The 19,289-nt window shown below is 55.2% G+C and overlaps 1 protein-coding gene and 1 long non-coding RNA gene across 4 annotated transcripts; one reads left to right on the top strand and one right to left on the bottom strand.

The window, feature by feature from the left end:
* Positions 1–520: 520 nt before the first annotated feature.
* LOC117796970 lies at positions 521–19,053 on the bottom strand. The gene is made up of 3 exons (XR_004621771.1): positions 18,776–19,053; positions 1,250–1,671; positions 521–836 (listed from the first exon to the last, which is right to left on the bottom strand). It is a non-coding gene; the product is annotated as an uncharacterized LOC117796970 (long non-coding RNA).
* Positions 15,053–17,744, top strand: GGT6 (gamma-glutamyltransferase 6). Of its 3 annotated transcripts, none has more exons than XM_034647174.1 (4): positions 15,167–15,440; positions 15,983–16,212; positions 16,299–16,412; positions 16,711–17,744. In XM_034647174.1, exons 1-4 carry the CDS (start codon positions 15,295–15,297, stop codon positions 17,742–17,744), a joined length of 1,524 nt encoding a protein of 507 aa, XP_034503065.1. In that variant the 5' UTR covers positions 15,167–15,294. The 3 variants fall into 3 exon arrangements, with proteins under 3 accessions (XP_034503067.1, XP_034503065.1, XP_034503066.1); XM_034647175.1 differs by having other exon boundaries at positions 15,172–15,440; positions 16,010–16,212; XM_034647176.1 differs by lacking the exon at positions 15,983–16,212 and having other exon boundaries at positions 15,053–15,440.
* Positions 19,054–19,289: the final 236 nt, after the last annotated feature.

Raw genomic sequence — 19,289 nt, 5'->3', positions numbered from 1 at the left:
TGTTTGCGGACACACGGAGACCAGTCCTTCCAAGACAGGGGACAGGAGGCAGAGGCTGGCAGTCCCCGGGCTGGGAAGAGAGTGGAGCTGCGCGTGCAGGGTGTGGGCCACGGCGGAAGGGCTGAGCCGGGCTGGGGCCGGAGCCGGGCCGGCATCAGGACCTGCAGTGTCTGCGAATGGAGAGACCAGACCCGCTACGTCCACCCTTCAGGGTCGTGGCGAGCACCAAAGCCACAGAGTCACCAGGCTCAAAGGGACTGTCCCAGAGACGCGACCCTCAGGTGATGTGCAGGCCCATCATGGACGCTTCTGAGGAAACCCGTGTCAGGAGCCAAGCGGAGGCCGCTGGCAGGTGGCCCTGGGCTTTGCAGAATCCCCGGATAGCCTCTTAACCAGGCGTCACAGAGCACTGATGAGGCAAACACGTTTCGCAAATGGAAGGACAGCTCGCTGAGAAAGCAGAGCCTCAGAGCAATTTGGAAAGCATTTTAGAGTCGCTTTCTTTAAGGTCCTCCAGGAGACCGAAGGGACCCCAACCCCGATACCGCAGAAGGTCGCGAGGTAAGAGCACGTCAGGTAACAAGCCCATCAGGAACATGGGAAATTAGAATCACAGCTACAAATTCAAATGGGGGGCTGACCATCTTCACGGAGCAGAGCTGGAGAGAGCCGCCAGGAACGCGAAGAGGAGCCGAGGAATCCCCAGGAGCGCAGCACCAAGAGACCGAGAGACGGAAACTGCCTGCGACCATCAGGCACGAGGGGAGTCGACCATCCAGAACGGGGAGACAGCAGGAGGGACGGAGCAACGTCGCTGAAGACCCAATGGCTGAGGTCTTGCCAGAAACGGAAAGAAAAAAAAAAGGAAGGTCTAAGCACCGGGAAAAATTTCATCACACACTAAGCGTGATAAACAAAGAAGCAGATTCATGGCTGTTTCAGACTTCGGTGAAGGTTCAGAACGTCAGGGATCAAGGAAAAACACCCAGCAACCCAGTGTCGGAAAACAAGGAACAGGAATGTGGGTACAGTGTCCTCAGGGACTAAAAGCTGGGATGGTATTTCCGAAGGAATGAGGGGAGGGACGCGTGCACCTGGGTTGTGGGCACGGCAGTACTATCCCCAAGAGTAATGGGAAATTAAGTGCCTTTTCAGGCATCACCTAGGAGCAAACCAACGTGGGGCCTGGGAGGGAACAGCACGGCAGGCAGTCCAGAGTTGGCCCATTAGGCGGGGCTGGTGGTCTCACCTCCGATCGCAGCCAAATCGGCAGCCGGGGTCCCCGGGGCTCAGGATGCCATCAGGCTCTCCCCTGAGCGGGCTTCACTCTGCTCCGGGACCCCTGCAGTTACAGCCTGTGGGGGCAGCGCCCACGGCGGGTGGCGGCTGGCGGCAGGTGCCTCTCTGCCTCCCCCCTTCGGCGCCTCAGAAGGTACCCCTGCAACTGAGCGCAAACTGCCCACCGCAGAGACCTCAGTAGCACCCGCACCGTGGCCTTCCGGCAACCTTCCCTCCCGGCGGCCCCGAGCGCCAGGGTGGGGTGCCCGCACGGCCGGGTGAGCCTCAAGCGAGGAAGGACACCTGGAAGGTGGATGTTCATGGAGCCGGAGTGGAAGGTTCTGGCGCTCAGCCGTGGAGTGGGGACACCGGAGCTGGTAGTGCGATGAGAGGCTGGGAAATGGATTAATCAGTCTCAACCCCCGAGGAAGGAGTGTCTGTCCGCCCCTCCCAGGTCGTCCCCTAGCTCCCACCTTTCCCTCCCCTCCTCGCCCCACTTCCCATTACCTCCCTCGTCTTCCCAGGGCCCCTGCCAGACCCTCACCCCTTCCCCTCGGGGCCCTTCCCCTGCAGCCCGCCCCCCACACTCACCAGAAACACAAGCTCCTCCACTCCGGGTCCTTCCATCCCCAGTCCCACCAGCACCCTCCATGTTCCCACCTCAAGCCTGCTGGAGACTCTCTGGGGCCTCATGTGGGGCCTCGAGCAGGGTATTCCGCATGTCCCAAATGGCCAGATATGCACAAAACACAAACAAGATGTAATGCCACCTCCAGCCACCCTCGCCCCAGTGAGGAGGAAAGGTGGGGGGGGCCCAGGCCCCCTTTCAACTCCCCACCCCACACCCCCAAGCAGGGTGACAGCATGCTGACCACAGGGTGGGGGAAGAGCCCGTCCTGCGGCCGGGTGCTCCAGGGTCAGCCAGGCAGGGTCCCAGCAGCTGTCCCCAAGCACGGGGCTGCCGCAGAAGGTGATCCAGGGGGGACCAGACAGCCCTGTTTGTGGGACGGCTCCGATTTATCGAGATGGCCAGCCCTGGCCACCCCCTTCCCACCAATTCCCCAAACTCCTCTCAGCACCCTGTGGCCCCCCTCCGTCCTCCCAGTGCCCCCAGTTCTCCAGAGGACTTCATGGCCTCTGCTCCACCCCCACTGCCCCCGGCCTCCCATCCCTCCACCACTAGACGGAACCAACAGTCGCCAGCACCAGGCTGGTTAGGGTCCGTGGTTTCTGTTTGGAGACACAGCGAGTCCCAGAGATGACAGTGGGGGTGCTTGTACAGTGTTGTGAACGTGCTTAACGCGCCCACCTGTACACTGAAAAATGCTTAAATTGATCGACGGTGTGCCTATTTTGCCACAATTCAAACACATTGAACGATTTTTTCTGTGTATGTGTCTTCCCTGCCCCACAGCAGCTAAGCCCCTCCATCCCCACTCCAGCTCCCAGCTCCCCCATCCCTCTGATTTCCCACATCCCTTCCAGGACCTCCAGCCCCTCCAAGCCCCCACCCACCCGCATCGCTCCCCCTGGTCTCATCCATTTCTCCTAGCCCCTAGAGTCCCTCCAAGCCTGTCGCGTCCACCCCACCCAACAGAATCTCTGAGACCCCGGCTCCAGGCCCTCTGACTCCGTCAAAATGTTCTGTGCATCCCAGGAGCTGTTTTTCCTCTCGGGGCTCGTATGAGTTGGGAGTCATGACAGAAACCTGCCTGCCATGGTTTAAACAGGTGTAACAGGATCTGAGAATAGGATTGGTCTTGTCCCAGTGCTGACGAAGACCCCAGGACAGTGGGTGCCAGAGGCTCACGTTCCAGAGTGAGGGGAGCCCACCAAAGCCAGACTCGCAAAGGAGGTGGTTGAGAACCAGGCCCTGAGCTGACTCCCCGCCCCCGAGTTCACAAAAGGGGTCGAAGAGGCTAAGAGCGGTTAGAAAGAACTAGAGGTATCATTTCTCTGGAGAGACCTGTTCTGTGATCCCCAGCAAAGGGGAAGAGGTGGGGGGTGCTTGTCCTTCACCCTAGGCGAGGTGCCGGCAGCTTCACCAGGACCACGGGAAAGCAGTAACTGTTGGTGTTTCAGGATCAAGGGGTAGCATAGAGAACACGGCTCACCCCACAGATGTCCGCAAAGGAGGACCTCCATTTCTGCCTTGGAAGAGTTAACGGCCTCAGGCGCGGCCCCCTCCTACTGAAAGCAATTAGAAGTCTGGAGAGAACACAGAAAACATTCTTTCAGACCGGGAACAACAGGCTGCAGTCCCTGGGAGAAGGGAAGGAGCCATGTGCCAGCCCTCCCCTGAAGCCGGGGTTTGGAAGGGGGGCGGCCAAACAGAGCCCCCCCTCCCCCCCCCTCACTGAGGGGAAGCAACTGGAATCCACAGGGCCGAGTGCCCAGGAGCAAGGAGACTCCAGAGAAAGCTCCGGTGTCTGCAGAGCGCCTCCTGCAGGTTTGCTAAGAACTGACATGCTTGCACGTGAGAGGAAAGAACCACAAGGTAGTCGCAGGCCAAGCCACATGCGGGGCTCACGCAGCAGCGAGAACCGTCCCTGCTTCCGTCAGTTAGAAAGGAAAGGCCTCGCGGTACATCGAGCACTGCGTGAATCTTCTGAAGGGTCATGCATTTCAGCGAAATGAAAAGCAACCTAAGAATGGGAGAAAATATTTGCAATCCACATATCTATCTAATAAGGGGCTAATACCCAAAATATATAAGGAACTCACAAGTCAATATCAAAGACACAACCCAATTAAAAATGGACAAAGGACCTAAAGAGACATTTTTCCAAAGAAGATGTACAGATGGCCAATAGGTACATTAAAAGGTGCTGCACATCCCCGATTATCAGAGAAATGCAAATCAAAACCACAGGGAGATATCTCGCACACCTTCTAGGATGTCTAAGATAGGGAGGATACGAGGTAAGTGCTGGCGCGGATGTGGAAAAGGGAACCTTGTGCCCTGCTGATGGGCGTGCAAACCAGTGCAGGCACTGCACACACAGTATGAATGGGCACAACGTATACAACGGAATAATGTAGCCTCGAAAAAGAAAATCCTGCCATTTGCAGATCCATGGCCGGGCATTCCGCTACATATAATAAGCCAGACAGGGAAAGACACGCACTGCGTGGTCTCACACATGGGGGGGGGCAGTCAAACTCAGAACCAGAGAGTGGACTGCTGGTGGCCAGGGGCTGGGGGTGCAGGAATTGGGGAAAGGCTGGTCAAACATGAGTACGTTCTGAGGGTCTAATGTACAGCCTGGTGACGATCGTTGAGAATACTGAATTGTATCCTTGAAATTCGCCAGGAGAATAAATCTTAGGGTTTCTCACACATACAACAAAGGTAATCATGTGAGGTGATGGATGTGTTAATTAACTTGATTGTGGGACTTCTTCTTTCGCCATATGTATGTACATCAAATCGCCACATTGTGCGCTTTATTTTTTAAATATTTTTTTGGTAACCTCTATCCCCAACGCAGGGCTCAAACTCATGACACTGAGATCAAGACTAGAGCCACCCACACGCCCTCTCATGTTGTGCACTTTAAATCCATTACAATTTTATTTGTAAATTATAGCTCAATAAAGCTGCCAAAAAAAAAAAAAGGGAAGGGAAGGGAAAGGAAAGGAAAGGAAAGGAAAGGAAAGGAAAGGAAAGGAAAGGAAAGGAAAGGAAAGGAAAAAAAGGAAAAGAAAAGAAAAATAAGGTTCATATACTGGTAGTGTGAGTAACTAGTCCCAGAATAAAAGTTGGCTTAACGAAGCTTCAGAAGAAGCCATAAGGGTAAAACTGGTTCACAGGTTACTTAACTGGGAGCCAGAACAAACCCATTATTCTTCAAAGAAATACAACCGAATACAGCACTCAACAATGTAAAATCCAGAACATTCCACACCGATTAGAATATCACCAGACCTGCATCAAAATGGAAAAATGTGACCCATACGAAGGAGAAAAAATGGTTCCTAGAAACAGACCCCGAAATGACAGGGATGAAGGAATTAGTAGAAAAAAGACTTAAAACAGCTGTTTTGACACTGACAAACACCACTGAGGAAGATTTGGGCAGGACAAGGAAGGAAATGGAAGATTAACAAAAGAGACCGACGTGGAACTTCTGGAGTGTGAGCACACCACACCCAAAACGGAAAATACACCCAGATGACACCCCCAAGGAAAAGATCAGTGGACCTGCAGAAAATGTCACATAAACAGACCCAAATGAGCCACCAGGAGAAAAGCCACCAGGAAAGACGGGAACAGAGTCACGGCGGGCTTCAGAGCAGCGTCAAGCCGTCTACGTGTAGCTGGGATCCCAGGAGGAGAGGAGAACATTGCGGAACAGAAAACAAATATTTCAATACATCATGCTTGAAAATTTTCCAAAGGGAGTGATTACCCTCAATCCATAGATCCGAGAATCTCTACAAAATCCAGGCAAAGAAACAGAAAACCACCCCAACCCAGATCATCATCGAATTCCTTCACAACAAAAAAAGCAATGTAAAATGAAAATCTCAAAAGTAGTCAAGGAGGGGCGCCTGGGTGGCACAGCGGTTAAGCGTCTGCCTTCGGCTCAGGGCGTGATCCCAGCGTTATGGGATCGAGCCCCCACATCAGGCTCCTCTGCTATGAGCCTGCTTCTTCCTCTCCCACTCCCCCTGCTTGTGTTCCCTCTCTCGCTGGCTGTCTCTATCTCTGTTGAATAAAGAAATTAAAAAATCTTTAAAAAAAAAAAAAAAGTAGTCAAGGAGATCCCACTTGTCTCCAAGACGGAATAACAAGGCTGAATTTTCCCTCTTATCAATGTGCTCTAAACACAGACACAATCCATAAGTAATAGTTTTCAAGCAGTGAGCTCGGGAAGGTGGGGTCTGCCGTTGCCCCAGCTCACTGCTTTGGCCTCCCCGTCCTCGGGGTCTCATGAGCTGCAGGGAGGGCAGAGCATCACCCCTGCAAGGGGGGTGACGGCCTCAGTACATAAGGTACACCACACCGAGGACCCCAAGCCAACCGGGGAGATAGCCCAGCAAAGCGCTACAGCCAGTAAGCTAACAAGAAACAAAAACGGAGCCATCCAAACGGATATTTGACTGACCCAGGGGAGTCAGAAAAGGAAATAAGGGGCACAAGCAAGTCAAGTCTGAAATAAGCAGAAGACAATCATAAATATAAGAGCAGATTTTAATTAAGCGGAAAACAGAAACATAATAAAGTCAGTTATGCCAGAAATTAATCCAAAAGCTGATTCTTTGAAATGATCTATAAAATGGGGGGGGGTACTCTAGGCAGACTGATCAGGGGAAAGAAAACATAAATTATCAGGAGTGAAACAGAGGACATTTCCACAGACCCTACAGGCTTCAAGAGGGTAATGAGGGGGATATAGTGAACTATAAATTTGACTAAATGAAATGCATAAATCCCCCAAAGACACAAAGTGTCAAAACTCACTCAAAAAGGAGACCTAACCCTTCTTAAAAGAAAACTCCAGGCACAAATTACCTCACTGATGAAATCTACCAAACATTTAAGAAAGAAATGTTATACGATGCATTAAAGAGATTAAGGAAATTTGTGAAAGAAAGGAGCTGCCCCCCGCCTGGTTTTTCCTGGTCCTCAAACTAGATAAGAACATTACAACAAGACTCAAGCAAATCAAATCTGTTGAGACAGAACGAGATAACGCGTCGTGAGCATCAGGTCCTTACTCCAGGAATGCAGGCTTATGTTAGCATTTGAAAATTAATCAGTATGATCCAAATCAACAGCGCAAACCAGAACTACGGGATTATCTCAACAGATGCAGAAAAACCGTTTGATAAAGTACAACATCCACTTTTATGATGAAATTTAAAAAAAACAAACTCTTAGTAAACTAGGGACAGAAAGGAACGTCTCTAACCTTACAATCAGCAGCCAGAATAAACCTAAACTAACGCTGTTCTTGACCGTAAAAGGCTGAGCGCGTCTCCTCCAAGATTAGGGGACAGAAGACCAGCATATTTGTCTCACTTCTTCCGTTCAAAACTGTGCTAGGAGTTTCAGCCAGTGCAAGAAAGAAACAAGGCCCGCATATTGGATACGAAGTAAAACTCTTTGTTCATAAAACATGAGTGTCCACTTAGAAAATCCTGAGCAATCTACAAAGAAACTACTGTAACTAATAAATGAGCTCAGCAAGGTCTCAGGATACAAGGATCAAGGTCAATACAGAAAAAAATCAATTGGATTTCTTTACGCGAGCAAGACCTTATTAGTAGGGCATTGAGATTTTTTTTAAAATACCGTTTACGATAGTAATTACAATAGCAGAAACCTCAATACCATTCATGAGAGGAGAAAACTTACAAAGGTTTAAGGATATATTTAACAAAACATGCAGCAAGCTTGTACGAGCACAACTGCAAAATACTGCAGGGATGAACTGAAAAAGTCCTGAACAAATGGCGAGATACAGCGGTTCATGAATCGTAAGAATCATTGTCAGTTCACTCCAGGTGCGTCTACAGAGTACCACCACCCCAATCAAAACCACTGAGGCTTTCTTTCCAAACAACTGCGAAAACAGTTCTAAATGCTAGCCAAAAATTCTTCTAAAAAAGAAAAGCTATGCTGGAGGTCTCAAACTACTTGATTTTGAGACTTACTATAGAGCTACATTCTCGTCATGTAGGAGAGACGGCGCTGTCAGTGGACCGGGGCTACTTACAGGCAAGAATGGAGTCCAGAAGCCGACTTATGTACATGTAGTCCATTGATTTGCAACGAGGGCTGAAAACTAGGAAGACGATAGTCTTTTCCACAAGGAGCTCTGGCATAATTGGATATCTATATGCAAAAATAAAATGAACTCTGACCTGTACTTCATGCCATCCCCCAAAATTAATTCAAAATGAATCATAGACATAACCAAAACTATAGCTAAAACTGGGGTGCCTGGGGGGCTCAGTCAGTTGAGCGTCTGCCTTCGGCTCAGGTCATGATCTCAGGGTTATGAGCTCAGGGTCCTGGGATCAAGCCCCGCATTGGGCTCCCTGCTCAGCGGACAGTCTGCTTCTCCCTCTCCCTCTGCCCCTTCCCCTGCTTGTGCTCTCTCTCTCATAAATAAAATCTTTTAAAAAAGTTTTTAAAAGAGGGATGGAAACGTGTTCACACAAAGACTTGCACGGAAATGTTTATAGCAGCTGTATTGGTGATAATAAAACATTGGAAACAACCCAATCTCTACCCATGAGCAAATAAATTGTTGTATATAGATCAATGAACACCGCTCATCAATAAAAAAGAAAAAATACGAATACATGCGATAACATGGATGCTTCTCAAAAACTATCCTACGTGAAAAGAGTTGGATATGAATGATTATATATTGTATGAATCCACTGATAACATGTAAATCCTCAAAACAGGAGTCCTTTGGTAAAGGCAGACTCGTGGGGAGAGAAATTAGCTCGGTGGTCGTGGAGGGCCAGAGGTAAAAGGTGAGGCCAAGGGACACAGGAAACTTTTTGGGTGATACAGATGTTGTTTATCTTGATTGTGGTGTTGGTAAGTGCCTATATACATTAAAATGGGTGAATTTTACTTTATATACATTGTATCTCCAAAAAATCTGATCTTTTAAAATGGAATGCATGGCAGATTTGCTGGCCCACGGCAGTTTTGAGAGCAAAGTGAAGACAGTTCGCTGCACCGCAAGCTGATACCCCTAAATCTATGGGGAGAAGGGCCAGACGCCTGCCTCCCAGGGACATGTGCGAAGACCAGACTCCAGGCGCCCCTGAAGCCTGCCCGCGCGCGCCCCCTGGCGGGAGGTCAGATCCAGACAGCCAGGAGCGAGGCACCTGCAGCTGGGAGGGCAGCAGGCTCAGCCACCTGGAGGTTGGGCCGCCTGCCAGAGCCAAGCCGTGTGGGGGAGGGGCCGGGATCGTGGTACCGGCCGCGGGGTTTGGGAAGAGCTTGCAAAAGAGCCCCACTAAAGTTGAGTCAGCTCCGTACACACACCAGCCCAGAGAGGCTGCGTGAGGGCGCAGACCGCGCAGGTTGGAAGACCTTCCTTGCCCCTCTCCCCTACCTCGACCCTGGAAGAACCAACAGCAGCCTAGCCGGCGGGGAGAAGGGTCTTGGGGTGCAGGAGCCGGCAGACAAGTCTGGAAGGAGTCAGACACACAGACAGACATGCGCGCGCACACACACGCTTTTTCCCCTCTTGCTGGAGGGAAGCCCACTTGAAACAGACGGAAAAGGTGCAAGGGAGAGGATTTTAACCTTGAATGAAGTTTTGTTTTGGGAGGCCTTGTACTTTTCTTGCATTTTTTATTGTGGTAAAATATAACATAAAATTTACCATGTTAGCCTTTGTTAAACGTACAATTCAGTGGCGTTAAGTTCAATTACACCATCTCCAGAAATTTCATCACCCCTGACTGCAGCCCCACGCCCCCTAAGCACAAACTCCCCATAGCCCCCCACCCCTGGCACCCACTAGCCTCCGTGTCTCCACGCATTTGGCCATCCTGGACGGCGTTCTTAATTGCAATTACTGAAATGAGACTTTTGTAACTTGAAGTGACCTGGGAACGGTTTGCTGACCCGTATTCAGCTCCGGGGTGATTATGGACCTTCCCCACAGAGCAAGCGGCTCCTTTGTTTTAGAGATCTCGGTTAATTTCAATAATTGACCATTTGGGCCACTTGTCTGTTCTCACCTGCATTTTAAGTTCCCACTATTATGTTTTAAATTCACCAATAAAGTGTGAGCCCCAGGCCCTATCCTGAACCCCAATAAAAGCAGCAGCTCAGACCCCCTCACCGAATGGCCCAGGTGTGCTGTGTAATCTCCAGGGCCTATAGGTAATAGACCTCTGTTTCTGCAAAGTTTTCTCTTTTTTTAAGATTTTATTCATTTGAGAGATTGAGCAGTGGGGAGCGGCAGAGGGAGAAAGAGAAAGAGGGAGAAGCAGACTCCCTACAGAGCAGGAAGCCCAACACGGGGCTCCATCCCAGGACCCGGAGATCATGACCTGAGAAAAGGCAGACGCCGGACGGATTGAGCCACCCAGGCGCCCCTGTTTCTGCAAAGTTTTCTGATAGTTACGGAAGGGTGTCTCAAAATTATAGTAAGATCCACAGCAGCCGTTCCAGTCACTGGTTGAAGGCTGAGACCAACACCAAACGCCATCATAAGTCCCCACTCCGACTCGTGGACCACAGTGGCATTCAGAAATTATTAGCTTAGCACCAGCATTTAATAACCCCAGAAACACATGGTGCTTTCATCTGTCAGGTGCACAATGACTATGGCAGATGGCATACACTCGCTCTAACACTGCCTCCTCTTTCTGTTCCGGTGGTTCCTGACTTTTTCAAAACTATTTTCAGTGGTTCCTACAACTGGAATCACCTGGAGAGATTTTTTCTTTTTTAATACCAATTTTCTGGTCACCTCACACAGAATCACCTTGCGTTGCGAGGAAAAGCCAGTTCTCCTACCCCCACTCTTCATTGCCTCCCAGACTATAACCAGAGTCAAATCTGAGCGGGTCCCCGCGGCCAGTTATAAAGTGTACCCAACGAAAGGTGTGCGTGCATGCCGGGCATGCGTCCATGCGTCCACGCCTGCACCCACGCGTCCACACACGCACCCACGCACACACCCATGCACGCCCGCACACGCCCATGCACGTGCCTATGCATCCATGCCTGACCCGCGCACGCATGCACCCATGCACCCCTGCACGCACGCACACGCCCATGCACGCGCCCATGCGTCCACGCCCGCACCCACGCACGCATGCACCCCTGCACGCACGCACACGCCCATGCACGCACGCACACGCCCATGCACGCTTGCGCGCCCCCATGCACGCGTACACCTGGCAGGCCTGAGCTAGAGGGATGCTGAGCAGGAAAGCCTTTCCTGGAGCCTGAGGAGCCTGGAGGATTGCTGACCGCAGGCCCGGTACCCTTCCTTGCCTGTGGGACCCCTTCGGTCGGACTGAAGAAGCAGAGCTGCCGGAGCAGGTGCCGTGCGCGCCTGAGAAGTGCGTCTGTGAGGCCATGATTACAGCAGCGTCTCCCTGGGGAGCGTTCAAAGCCTCATGATGACCGAGGCTCGCTGGCAGAGATCCTGACTCAGCTGGTGTTTGATGGGGGGAGGGGGCAGACCAGGATCGATCGTGGTATTTTTAAAAGTTGACGGAGTGTGAAGAGCACAGAGTGATATATGGAAGTGTTGAATCATTAAATGCTACACCCAAAACCAGTATGACGCTGTATGTTAACAGGAATTTAATTACAACTTAAGGAAAAATTGACAGAGGGACACCTGGGTGGCTCAGCGGGTTAAGCGTCTGACTCGATTTCAGCTCAGGTCGTGATCTCAGGGTCCTGGGATTGAGCCCAGCTCAGAGCCTGCTTAAGATTTGCTCTCTCTCCCTCTGCGCCCCCTCCGGCACAGGTGCACACACGTGCACCCGATCTCTCTCTCTCTAAAAAAAAATTGACGGAGTGATTCCTGTTGCAAAAATGACCAGCAGGCTAGATAAGGCAGCTGTTCTCAACTGTGGCTACACATTGAAAACCCCTGGGGAACTGTTTAAACACGCTGGTGGATCCCCGACCTTAAGATTCTGCTGTAATTATGTAATTGGTCTGCCTGGGTATTAGGAGCTTTTTAAGCTCACCAAGTGATTCCACTGTGCGCCCAAGACTAAGAGAAGGACTGCGTCTTCAGTCCTATACCTCAGACGCAGAAACACCTGGGAGTGTGTGCGTGGGGTTGCTGGGTGTGAATTTTCCAGACCGCTTTCGTGCTGTGAGATTGAAACCCTAAAGCACAGAGGAGGTCAATTGCTTCCTGGACCCAGTTCCAGTGGGGGTGGCGGGGGGAGCGGGTTTTCTGACACCAGCCCATCTTCTGGCCTCAACTCATTTCCGACCCTGTGTAGCCGGAGATAGGGTCAGAGTCCACGGGGTAAGGTCTCAGCCCTACAAGACGGCCCCCTCCCTGCTTCGGACCCCAGTAGCGAGTGAGTTGTTCCCTGTACTGCCACCAAATGGCTGTGAATCAGAGGTTCCCACGAACCCCTCCTCAGGTTCGATGAATTAGCTAGAGAGGCTCAAAGCACTCAGAGAAACACTTCACTCCCTGGATCATCGGTTTCTCACAAAAGGACACAACTCAGGGAACAGCAGGTGGAAGAGAGGCCCCGGGCAAGGGGTGGGGCAGGGGCAGAGCTGCAGTACCCCCTCCAGGAGCCCTACTGTGCCAACCCCCCCGCCCCCACCCCCCTGGGCTCACCAACCAGAAAGTTCTCTGAGACCGGTCCTGGGTTTTCGTGGAGGCTTCATTACATAGCATGACTCATCAGATCATTGGCTGCTGGTGATTGATTCAACCTCCAGCCGTCATCCGTCCCCAGAGGTCAGGGGGCGGGACTGGCAGTTCTCCTGGCCTCCAGCCCCCTCGGTGGGGTCCAAATGCCACCTCATACACAAGAGGCCCCTTTAGGTCTCTCGGCGTTTAGGAAATTGCAAGGGTTTTAGGACTTCGCGGGAAACAGGATGGCGAAACCTAGATCTCATCCTATAAATCACAGCCCCAGGAAGGAGCGCGTGTCTCTGGAGGGTCCAGTGTGCACTAGGCACTGGCCGAACTGTTTTCAGCATATCTCCTTGTTGGATTCACACATCGGCTCTGGGGGGACAGATGTTGTCACTTCTGTTTTACAGAAGTGGAGTCAAGACTCCCCGCCGCTAAACCACGTGCCTGCAGTCATGTGGTGAGTCCATGGCAGAAACTGGACAAGATCCAGGTCTCCTGAAGCCAAGGCCACTCCCAGCCCCTGCAGAGAGGATGGGCTCCCTGTGCCCGGAGCCGTCCAGCCTGAGTACCACGCATTCCCGGAGCCTGTCGAGCATGATTGGAGGTTGGCTAAGAGGCAGCTGTGGGGTGTGGGGGACAGTGCTGTCCCCCAGAGCTGCGGGAGTGAGAAAAGCCACAGGAGGACTGAGTCAGGGGAAGGCTTGGTCCCAAAGAGCTCATGAGGCTGTTGCTCTAAGAGCAGAGAAATGTCAGTTCACAGGGGCCAAAGAATCACATCTGCAGAGCCAAGGGAGCCAGTGCTAGGAGCCCGAGGGTCAGGCTGCAGATAGCAGGACATGGGACACGGACCTCCATGGTCCCCGACCATGCGTCCCCGACCTCCTTTTCTTAGGAAGGAAGGACTGACCCTCATTCTTGATCATAACCTTTGCTTAGTTTAGGAAACGAAAGCAGATGGTCTTCACAATTACCGCCCCCTCCCCCCCCACACACACACAGACACACATGCACCCTTGGCAAAACAAAAAGGAGGCAGCCCTCTGCTGGGATCTCCGTGTGGTTGGTTCGTTCTTTATTGGTCCGAGAAGTCAGAAACCCTGGAAACCAGCTTAGCATGAGCTGCGGGGAAGATGGGAGGCGGGGAAGTGGAGACAGCAAGTGTCCACGATTGTTTGTAGGTCAGTGCTACTCAAAGTGCAGTCCCAGGATCACCTGGGAGTTAGGAAAGCAGATTCCCAGTGCCTACCCCACACCCACAGAGTCAAAACTCGGATCGCACGAACTCCCAATGCACCCTAAGGCAGAGACCACCCCACCTGCTTGCGAAGAGGCCAAGAGAAAGGGGGGTGGTTGAGAGCCACGTGGCATCGGACGGTTTTTGATTGTTGTTTCAATGTAGGAAATACTTGAGCTTAAAAAAAAAAAAAACCCTTCATTTGAAGTAAAATATTCCTCCAGAAAAGAGCCTGTGTCATAAATGCACAGCGGGATGCGTTTCCACAATGAGTATGTTCGGAAAACCCACATCAGACTGAGGAGCGGAGCCTTCCCAGCATCCCAGAGGCCCTCTCTGCCTCCCCAGTCACCACCTGACCTGTACCCTCGTCCTTTGTGTCCTAGGAGCAGACAGTGTGCTCTTTCCGCCTGGCCCTGGCCCGCAGCGCTGTCTGTCCCCGTGCTGGAGAGCAACGTGGGGTCGCCCCGAGTCTGCTCGTGCGTGTGTCTGCTGGCCGTGGACCTAGGAGAGGAGTGTCTGTGGTCTCGCCCCATTTAGATGTTGTTGAGAAGGAACCCTTGGGGAAATCACGAAGGGGCAGGAGAGAAGGGGCCAGTGAGGGTGTGGGGTCCTGGGCCAGTGGAGGCGGGAGCGGGGAGGGGTTGGGGCCAGAACCAGAGGCAGGAAAGGGCTTTCATTTGCAGTGGGAAGGAGAGAACCCAGCGGGGGTGGGTTTGCAGCTGGGGGTGGCCTCGATGCGGCTGCGAGACGTGAGAGGCAGGGTGGTCCGCTGGGGTACCTCGGAGGGTCAGGGTTTGAGGCCGGGGACCTGGAGGTGTGACGTGGTCACGGGGAGATGGGTCAGCACGGGAGACGAGAGCGCTGAGGCTGGGGTCCACAGCGTGTTCCGCAGCAGCCTTCTGGGCAGTGAGACATTGCCACTGAGCAGATGCCCGTGAATCAGGGTCCCGGCTGTGGGCCCAGGAGGTCTGCAGCACCCCCTGCTGGACAAGAGCTACATGCCATGCCACGGAGTCACCCTCCGCACCCTGCAGGCTGCTCCCTGGACAGAGAAGGCCGGGCTCGCCCACACCAGCACCTAGTCACACGCTGAGCCCTGACCCAAGCCACACTGAGTCCCTAACAGGCCGGGGGGATCCAGCGGCTGCAACCCCAGCTGGGTCTCGGGCCGTGGCTGCGGTCCCTGGGGCTGGGCTCCTCCGACCCACTGAGCTGCACCCCCTCAGGGGCTCCCCAGCCCTGAGAACCCTAGGCCTGTGCCCCGATGGCAGTCTCACACGCAGCCTCGCTGGCCCCGTGCCCTGCCCAGACCTGTTCTAGATCCCACACCGCCCTTCCCCAAGGCTGCCTTCACCTCCCACCAGCCAAGCGAGGCGAGGCCGGCACTCGGCGGGGAAGGCCAGCTCGCTGCGGAGCTGGTGTGGGTGCCGTGGGGCCATGGAAGCTGCGGCGGGGCCTGTGCTGTACCAAAAGCTGCTGCTCTGGGACCCAAGCTTGGGGTCCGACGAGGGGGAGGAGGAACAGGAGGAGGAGACATCAGAGTTGGCCGCTTCCGATCCCTGGAGGCCCCAGGACTCTGTGGGGTGAGTCAAGGAGGGGTCTGGGCACCCGGCACCTCAGGTCTGAGGCTGGCGAGCCCCTCCCTCTGGAGGCCCCAAGGTGGGGGCGGAGGACAGACACCCCCATGCTTGGCTCGGCTCCAGGAACTTTCTGGGTGAATGGGGAGAAGCCGGGCTGCAGCCCCAGACCTCCAGGTCTCCACCAGTCAGTCCGAGGTCCCAAGCCAGCTGCTCTGTCAAAGGCCCCACCCCCACCCCTGGCGCAGGAGGCACCTGCTGGGCAGGCTGGAGCCTGGCTACACCTGGCTGAGCCCTGCTCCTCAAGCCAGCCAGCCCACCCCCGGCCTCCCTCCTGCCTGGCTCAGCCCTGCCTCTCCAGCCCCCCCCCCGACTCCTCCCTGGCTGTCGTGTTTCCCCAGACCCCTTCTAATCCCCCTGTCTCGTCTACGCTGTGCCAGGAGGCCCTTCTGCTTGGTAGATGTATGCTCCTCTCACAAGGGAGGCCAGGTCTCCTGGGAAATATTCCCTGGGTTCTCTCGGGACTCTTGGTTGTCCCCTTGCCCCAGCCCCGGCTCAGGACACCCCTCTGGCAGGAGCAAGTTTGGCGGGCTGCCCGGGGCCTGGGCCCGCCTGGTCGCCGCCCTGCTGCTGCTTGCCGTGGGCTTCTCCCTGGCTGCGAGGCAACTCTACGCCAGCGGTGACGGTACAGGAAGCCAGGGCTCGGCAGCCCCCCGGCCCGGCGGGCACTCCCACCACCCTGGCGTGTACCACCATGGCGCCATCATCAGCCCTGCAGGTCAGAGCCGGGAGCTGCTCAGGGGAGGGGGGGCCCGGGGCTGGGGGCCCAGGCCGCTCCCCAAGACAGTCTCTTCCCTGCCGCAGCCACGTGCTCCCACCTGGGCCGGGAGCTGCTCGTCGCCGGGGGCAACGTCGTGGACGTGGGAGTTGGAGCAGCTCTGTGTCTGGCGGTGGTCCACCCTCACGCTACAGGGCTCGGTCAGTGCCCGCGACCCCACACCTGCCCTGGGACCTGGAACTCAGGCCTGACCTCAGGGCTGCTTAGCAGCAGGACCGAGGACTTAGGCCGTAGCCCCAAGTCTCCCTGCGGGCCCAGCTCCGAGGTGCATGTGATCTTGACCCCCGGCCTGGTTAACGACCCCCGTCTCCCAGCCTGCAGAGGAACTCCCGACCTCAGGCTAAGTTAGGGACCCTTCACCTGGGGCTGCTGAGTGACCCTTCACCTGGGGCTGTTGAGGAGCCACTGGCTCCTGTGTGACCCCTCTATCTCCTCCAGGTGCCATGTTCTGGGGCCTCTTCCACAATAGCACCTCAGGCAGGTCAACTGCCCTGACGTCGGGCCCAGCCCAGACCCTGGCCCCTGGCCTGGGGCTGCCGTCTGCCCTGCCGGCCCTGCGCTTGCTGCACACGCACTTCGGCCGCCTGCCCTGGCCGCGGCTGCTGCTGGGCCCCGCCACGCTGGCTCAGGAGGGCTTCCTGGTGGACACGGCCCTGGCCGCGGCACTGGCAGCCCGGGGCACAAAGGGCCTCTGTCCGCTACTGTGCCGCACCGACGGGACCCCCCTGCGCCCCGGGGCCCGAGCCACCAACCCCAAGCTGGCAGGGGTGCTGCGCACAGCAGCCCTCGCCCCCACCCCAGCCCTTGCTGGGGACGCCCTACTGAGCCTGCTGCTCAGAGACCTGGGGCTGCAGGGAACCTCATCTGGGCCCACGCCCGCCCTGGAGCCTGCAGTGCAGCTAGCCGTGCCCCAAGGCATCCTGTCCACCACCCCCAGCCCCTCAGCTGGCCCAGAACTGCTGGCGATGCTGGAGGCAGCCCTGCACTCTGGAGGGCCCAGCCCCGACCCCTGCCCACTGCTCCCACAAGCTCCTGTGACCCCTGTGGGCAGTGTCCTGGCCACCATAGACAGCAGTGGCTCCGTGCTCCTTCTCACCTCCTCACTCAACAGTTCCTTTGGCTCTGGACACCTGTCCCCGAGCACTGGGGTTCTACTTAGCAACCTGGTGGCCCAGCCTACAACCAGTGCCTGGGCCTGCCCCCTCATCCTCCATGGCAGCCCGGATGACACAGAGGCTGATGTGTTGGGGCTGGTGGCTTCGGGAACCCCTGCGGTGGCCAGAGTCATGACTCATGCCCTGCTCAGTCACCTGGCCGGGCCCCAAAGCCAGGCCCAGCACCAGCATCAGCAGGGAAGGACACCGAGCACTAGCGTTTGTGGCCAAGGGACCCTGCTCCAGGTGGCTGTCCAGTCAGAGCACACCCACGTCTCCAGCGTCCCCAGTGGCTGCTGCACCTTCCAGGGGTTCTAAGTGGGGGGACGTATATAGCTGGGGGTGGGAGGGTGGGGGTCTCAAGCCTGGAGGCAGGAGCAGAGCAGACCCAGCAATGGTGAAGTGCATACCGAGTGGGCATGAATTATGTGCTCGCTGTTACCTCAAGCCACAACCTCTGGCCTGGTCGGTACCCTGGACTCCAGATCTGGCTCTTTCAGAGCTGAGGAAACTGAGGGTATTGGGGAAAGAGCCCCAGGACCCGGGGCCAGCCCCGACTTCAGATCTAGCTCTGAGAATGTCAGGTAGAAGGGAAGGGTGCCAAGCCCCTGCCTTGGCTGCAGGCCGCAGGGACAGGGCAGGCTGAGCCTGGGGTATGGCTGGCCTCTCCGTCTTCCCCTTCAGGCCACCCTCTGCCGATCTCTCTCAAGTGAGCTGGAAACAAAATAAAGACCAAATCTCCTGGATGCCTGTGCCGTTCCTGCTTCCCAATTTCCCATCGGCCCGTGAGGTACCTGGCGTCGTGGCCTCCCCCTTGGCAGCACAGCAGACCCATGGCCAGAGAGGCAGAGCCTGGGCCACTGTCCTCCAGCTTCCCCTGCCTTGCTCACCCTCTGCTCCTGGGGCACCTTATACATAAGGTCAACATTTGCATCTCACTTCCTGAAACAGACAGCAGAGCAGAGAAGGGGGGAGAGGAGGGCCAGGAGATGCCCCAGGGGCCAAAAGGAGCTGGAGCTGGGGGTGTGGGACTTAAGGGGGGGTGTTGGCTCTGACACTGCCCGCCTCCCACATTCCCTGGGGCTGGGGTCCCTCGGGATTACACCCGCCAGAGACAGCTTCTGCAGTCCAGATGCAAGGGTGACCCGCAGCACTCCTCCCTGCCCTTGCAAAAGTCACCTGTGATTTCGTGGAACTCACTTCCCCAGCTCAGTGAACGGCACCACCATCTACCCAGTTACATTAGCCCTCTCTTTCCTTCTCCCCCACATCCATCATCCCTCTACCAGCTCCAGAGTGGCTGGACTCCCGCCTGCTCGACCTGCTCGGTTCACCTTGCTCCAACCCACCTGGGTCTCGAAGCATTCTTCCCGCCTCTCCCTCTGCAATCCCGCAATCCATGCCCCACGCAGCGCCAAGTAATCTTGAAGATGTGAATAGGATCAATGGTCGCCCGTGCACAAAACCCTCCAACTTTCCGACCGCGCTCAGACTAACATCCCAGAGTGAGGGGCGCCTCGGTGGCTCCGGCTCCGACGGTTAGGCGTCTGCCTCCGCATGGGGTCTCGATCCCTGGGTCCTGGGATGGAGCGCCGCGAAGGGCTCCCTGCTCAGTGGGGAGCCTGCTTCTCCCTCTCTTCCCCGCTCAGGCTCTCTTCTCGCTATCTCTGTCGCTATCTCTGTCTCTCCCTCTCAAATAAATAAATAGGATCTTTAAAAAGTAATAAAATAAAATGAATACCCCCCCCCCGAGTGAGCGCACCAGGGCGGGCCTGGCCCCGCCCCAGACCCCGCCCCAGACCCCGCCCCGTCCCTCCTCTTGACGCCTCCGGGCGACTCTGCAGCGTGAGAAATTCCCCGTCT

This window comes from Ailuropoda melanoleuca, chromosome 17 (assembly GCF_002007445.2).
Source record: "Ailuropoda melanoleuca isolate Jingjing chromosome 17, ASM200744v2, whole genome shotgun sequence".
Taxonomy (NCBI): Eukaryota; Metazoa; Chordata; class Mammalia; order Carnivora; family Ursidae; genus Ailuropoda; species Ailuropoda melanoleuca.
The sequence above is the reverse complement of the archived record's forward strand: the minus strand, read 5'-3'. Positions and strand labels throughout refer to the sequence as shown.

Coding starts and splice junctions, on each gene's coding strand:
- GGT6 (XM_034647174.1), top strand. CDS start 15,295: ATGGAAGCTGCGGCGGGGCCTGTGCTGTACCAAAAGCTGCTGCTCTGG. Junction 15,441..15,982: donor AGGCCCCAGGACTCTGTGGG/GTGAGTCAAGGA, acceptor CCCTTGCCCCAG/CCCCGGCTCAGGACACCCCT. Junction 16,213..16,298: donor CGCCATCATCAGCCCTGCAG/GTCAGAGCCGGG, acceptor TCCCTGCCGCAG/CCACGTGCTCCCACCTGGGC.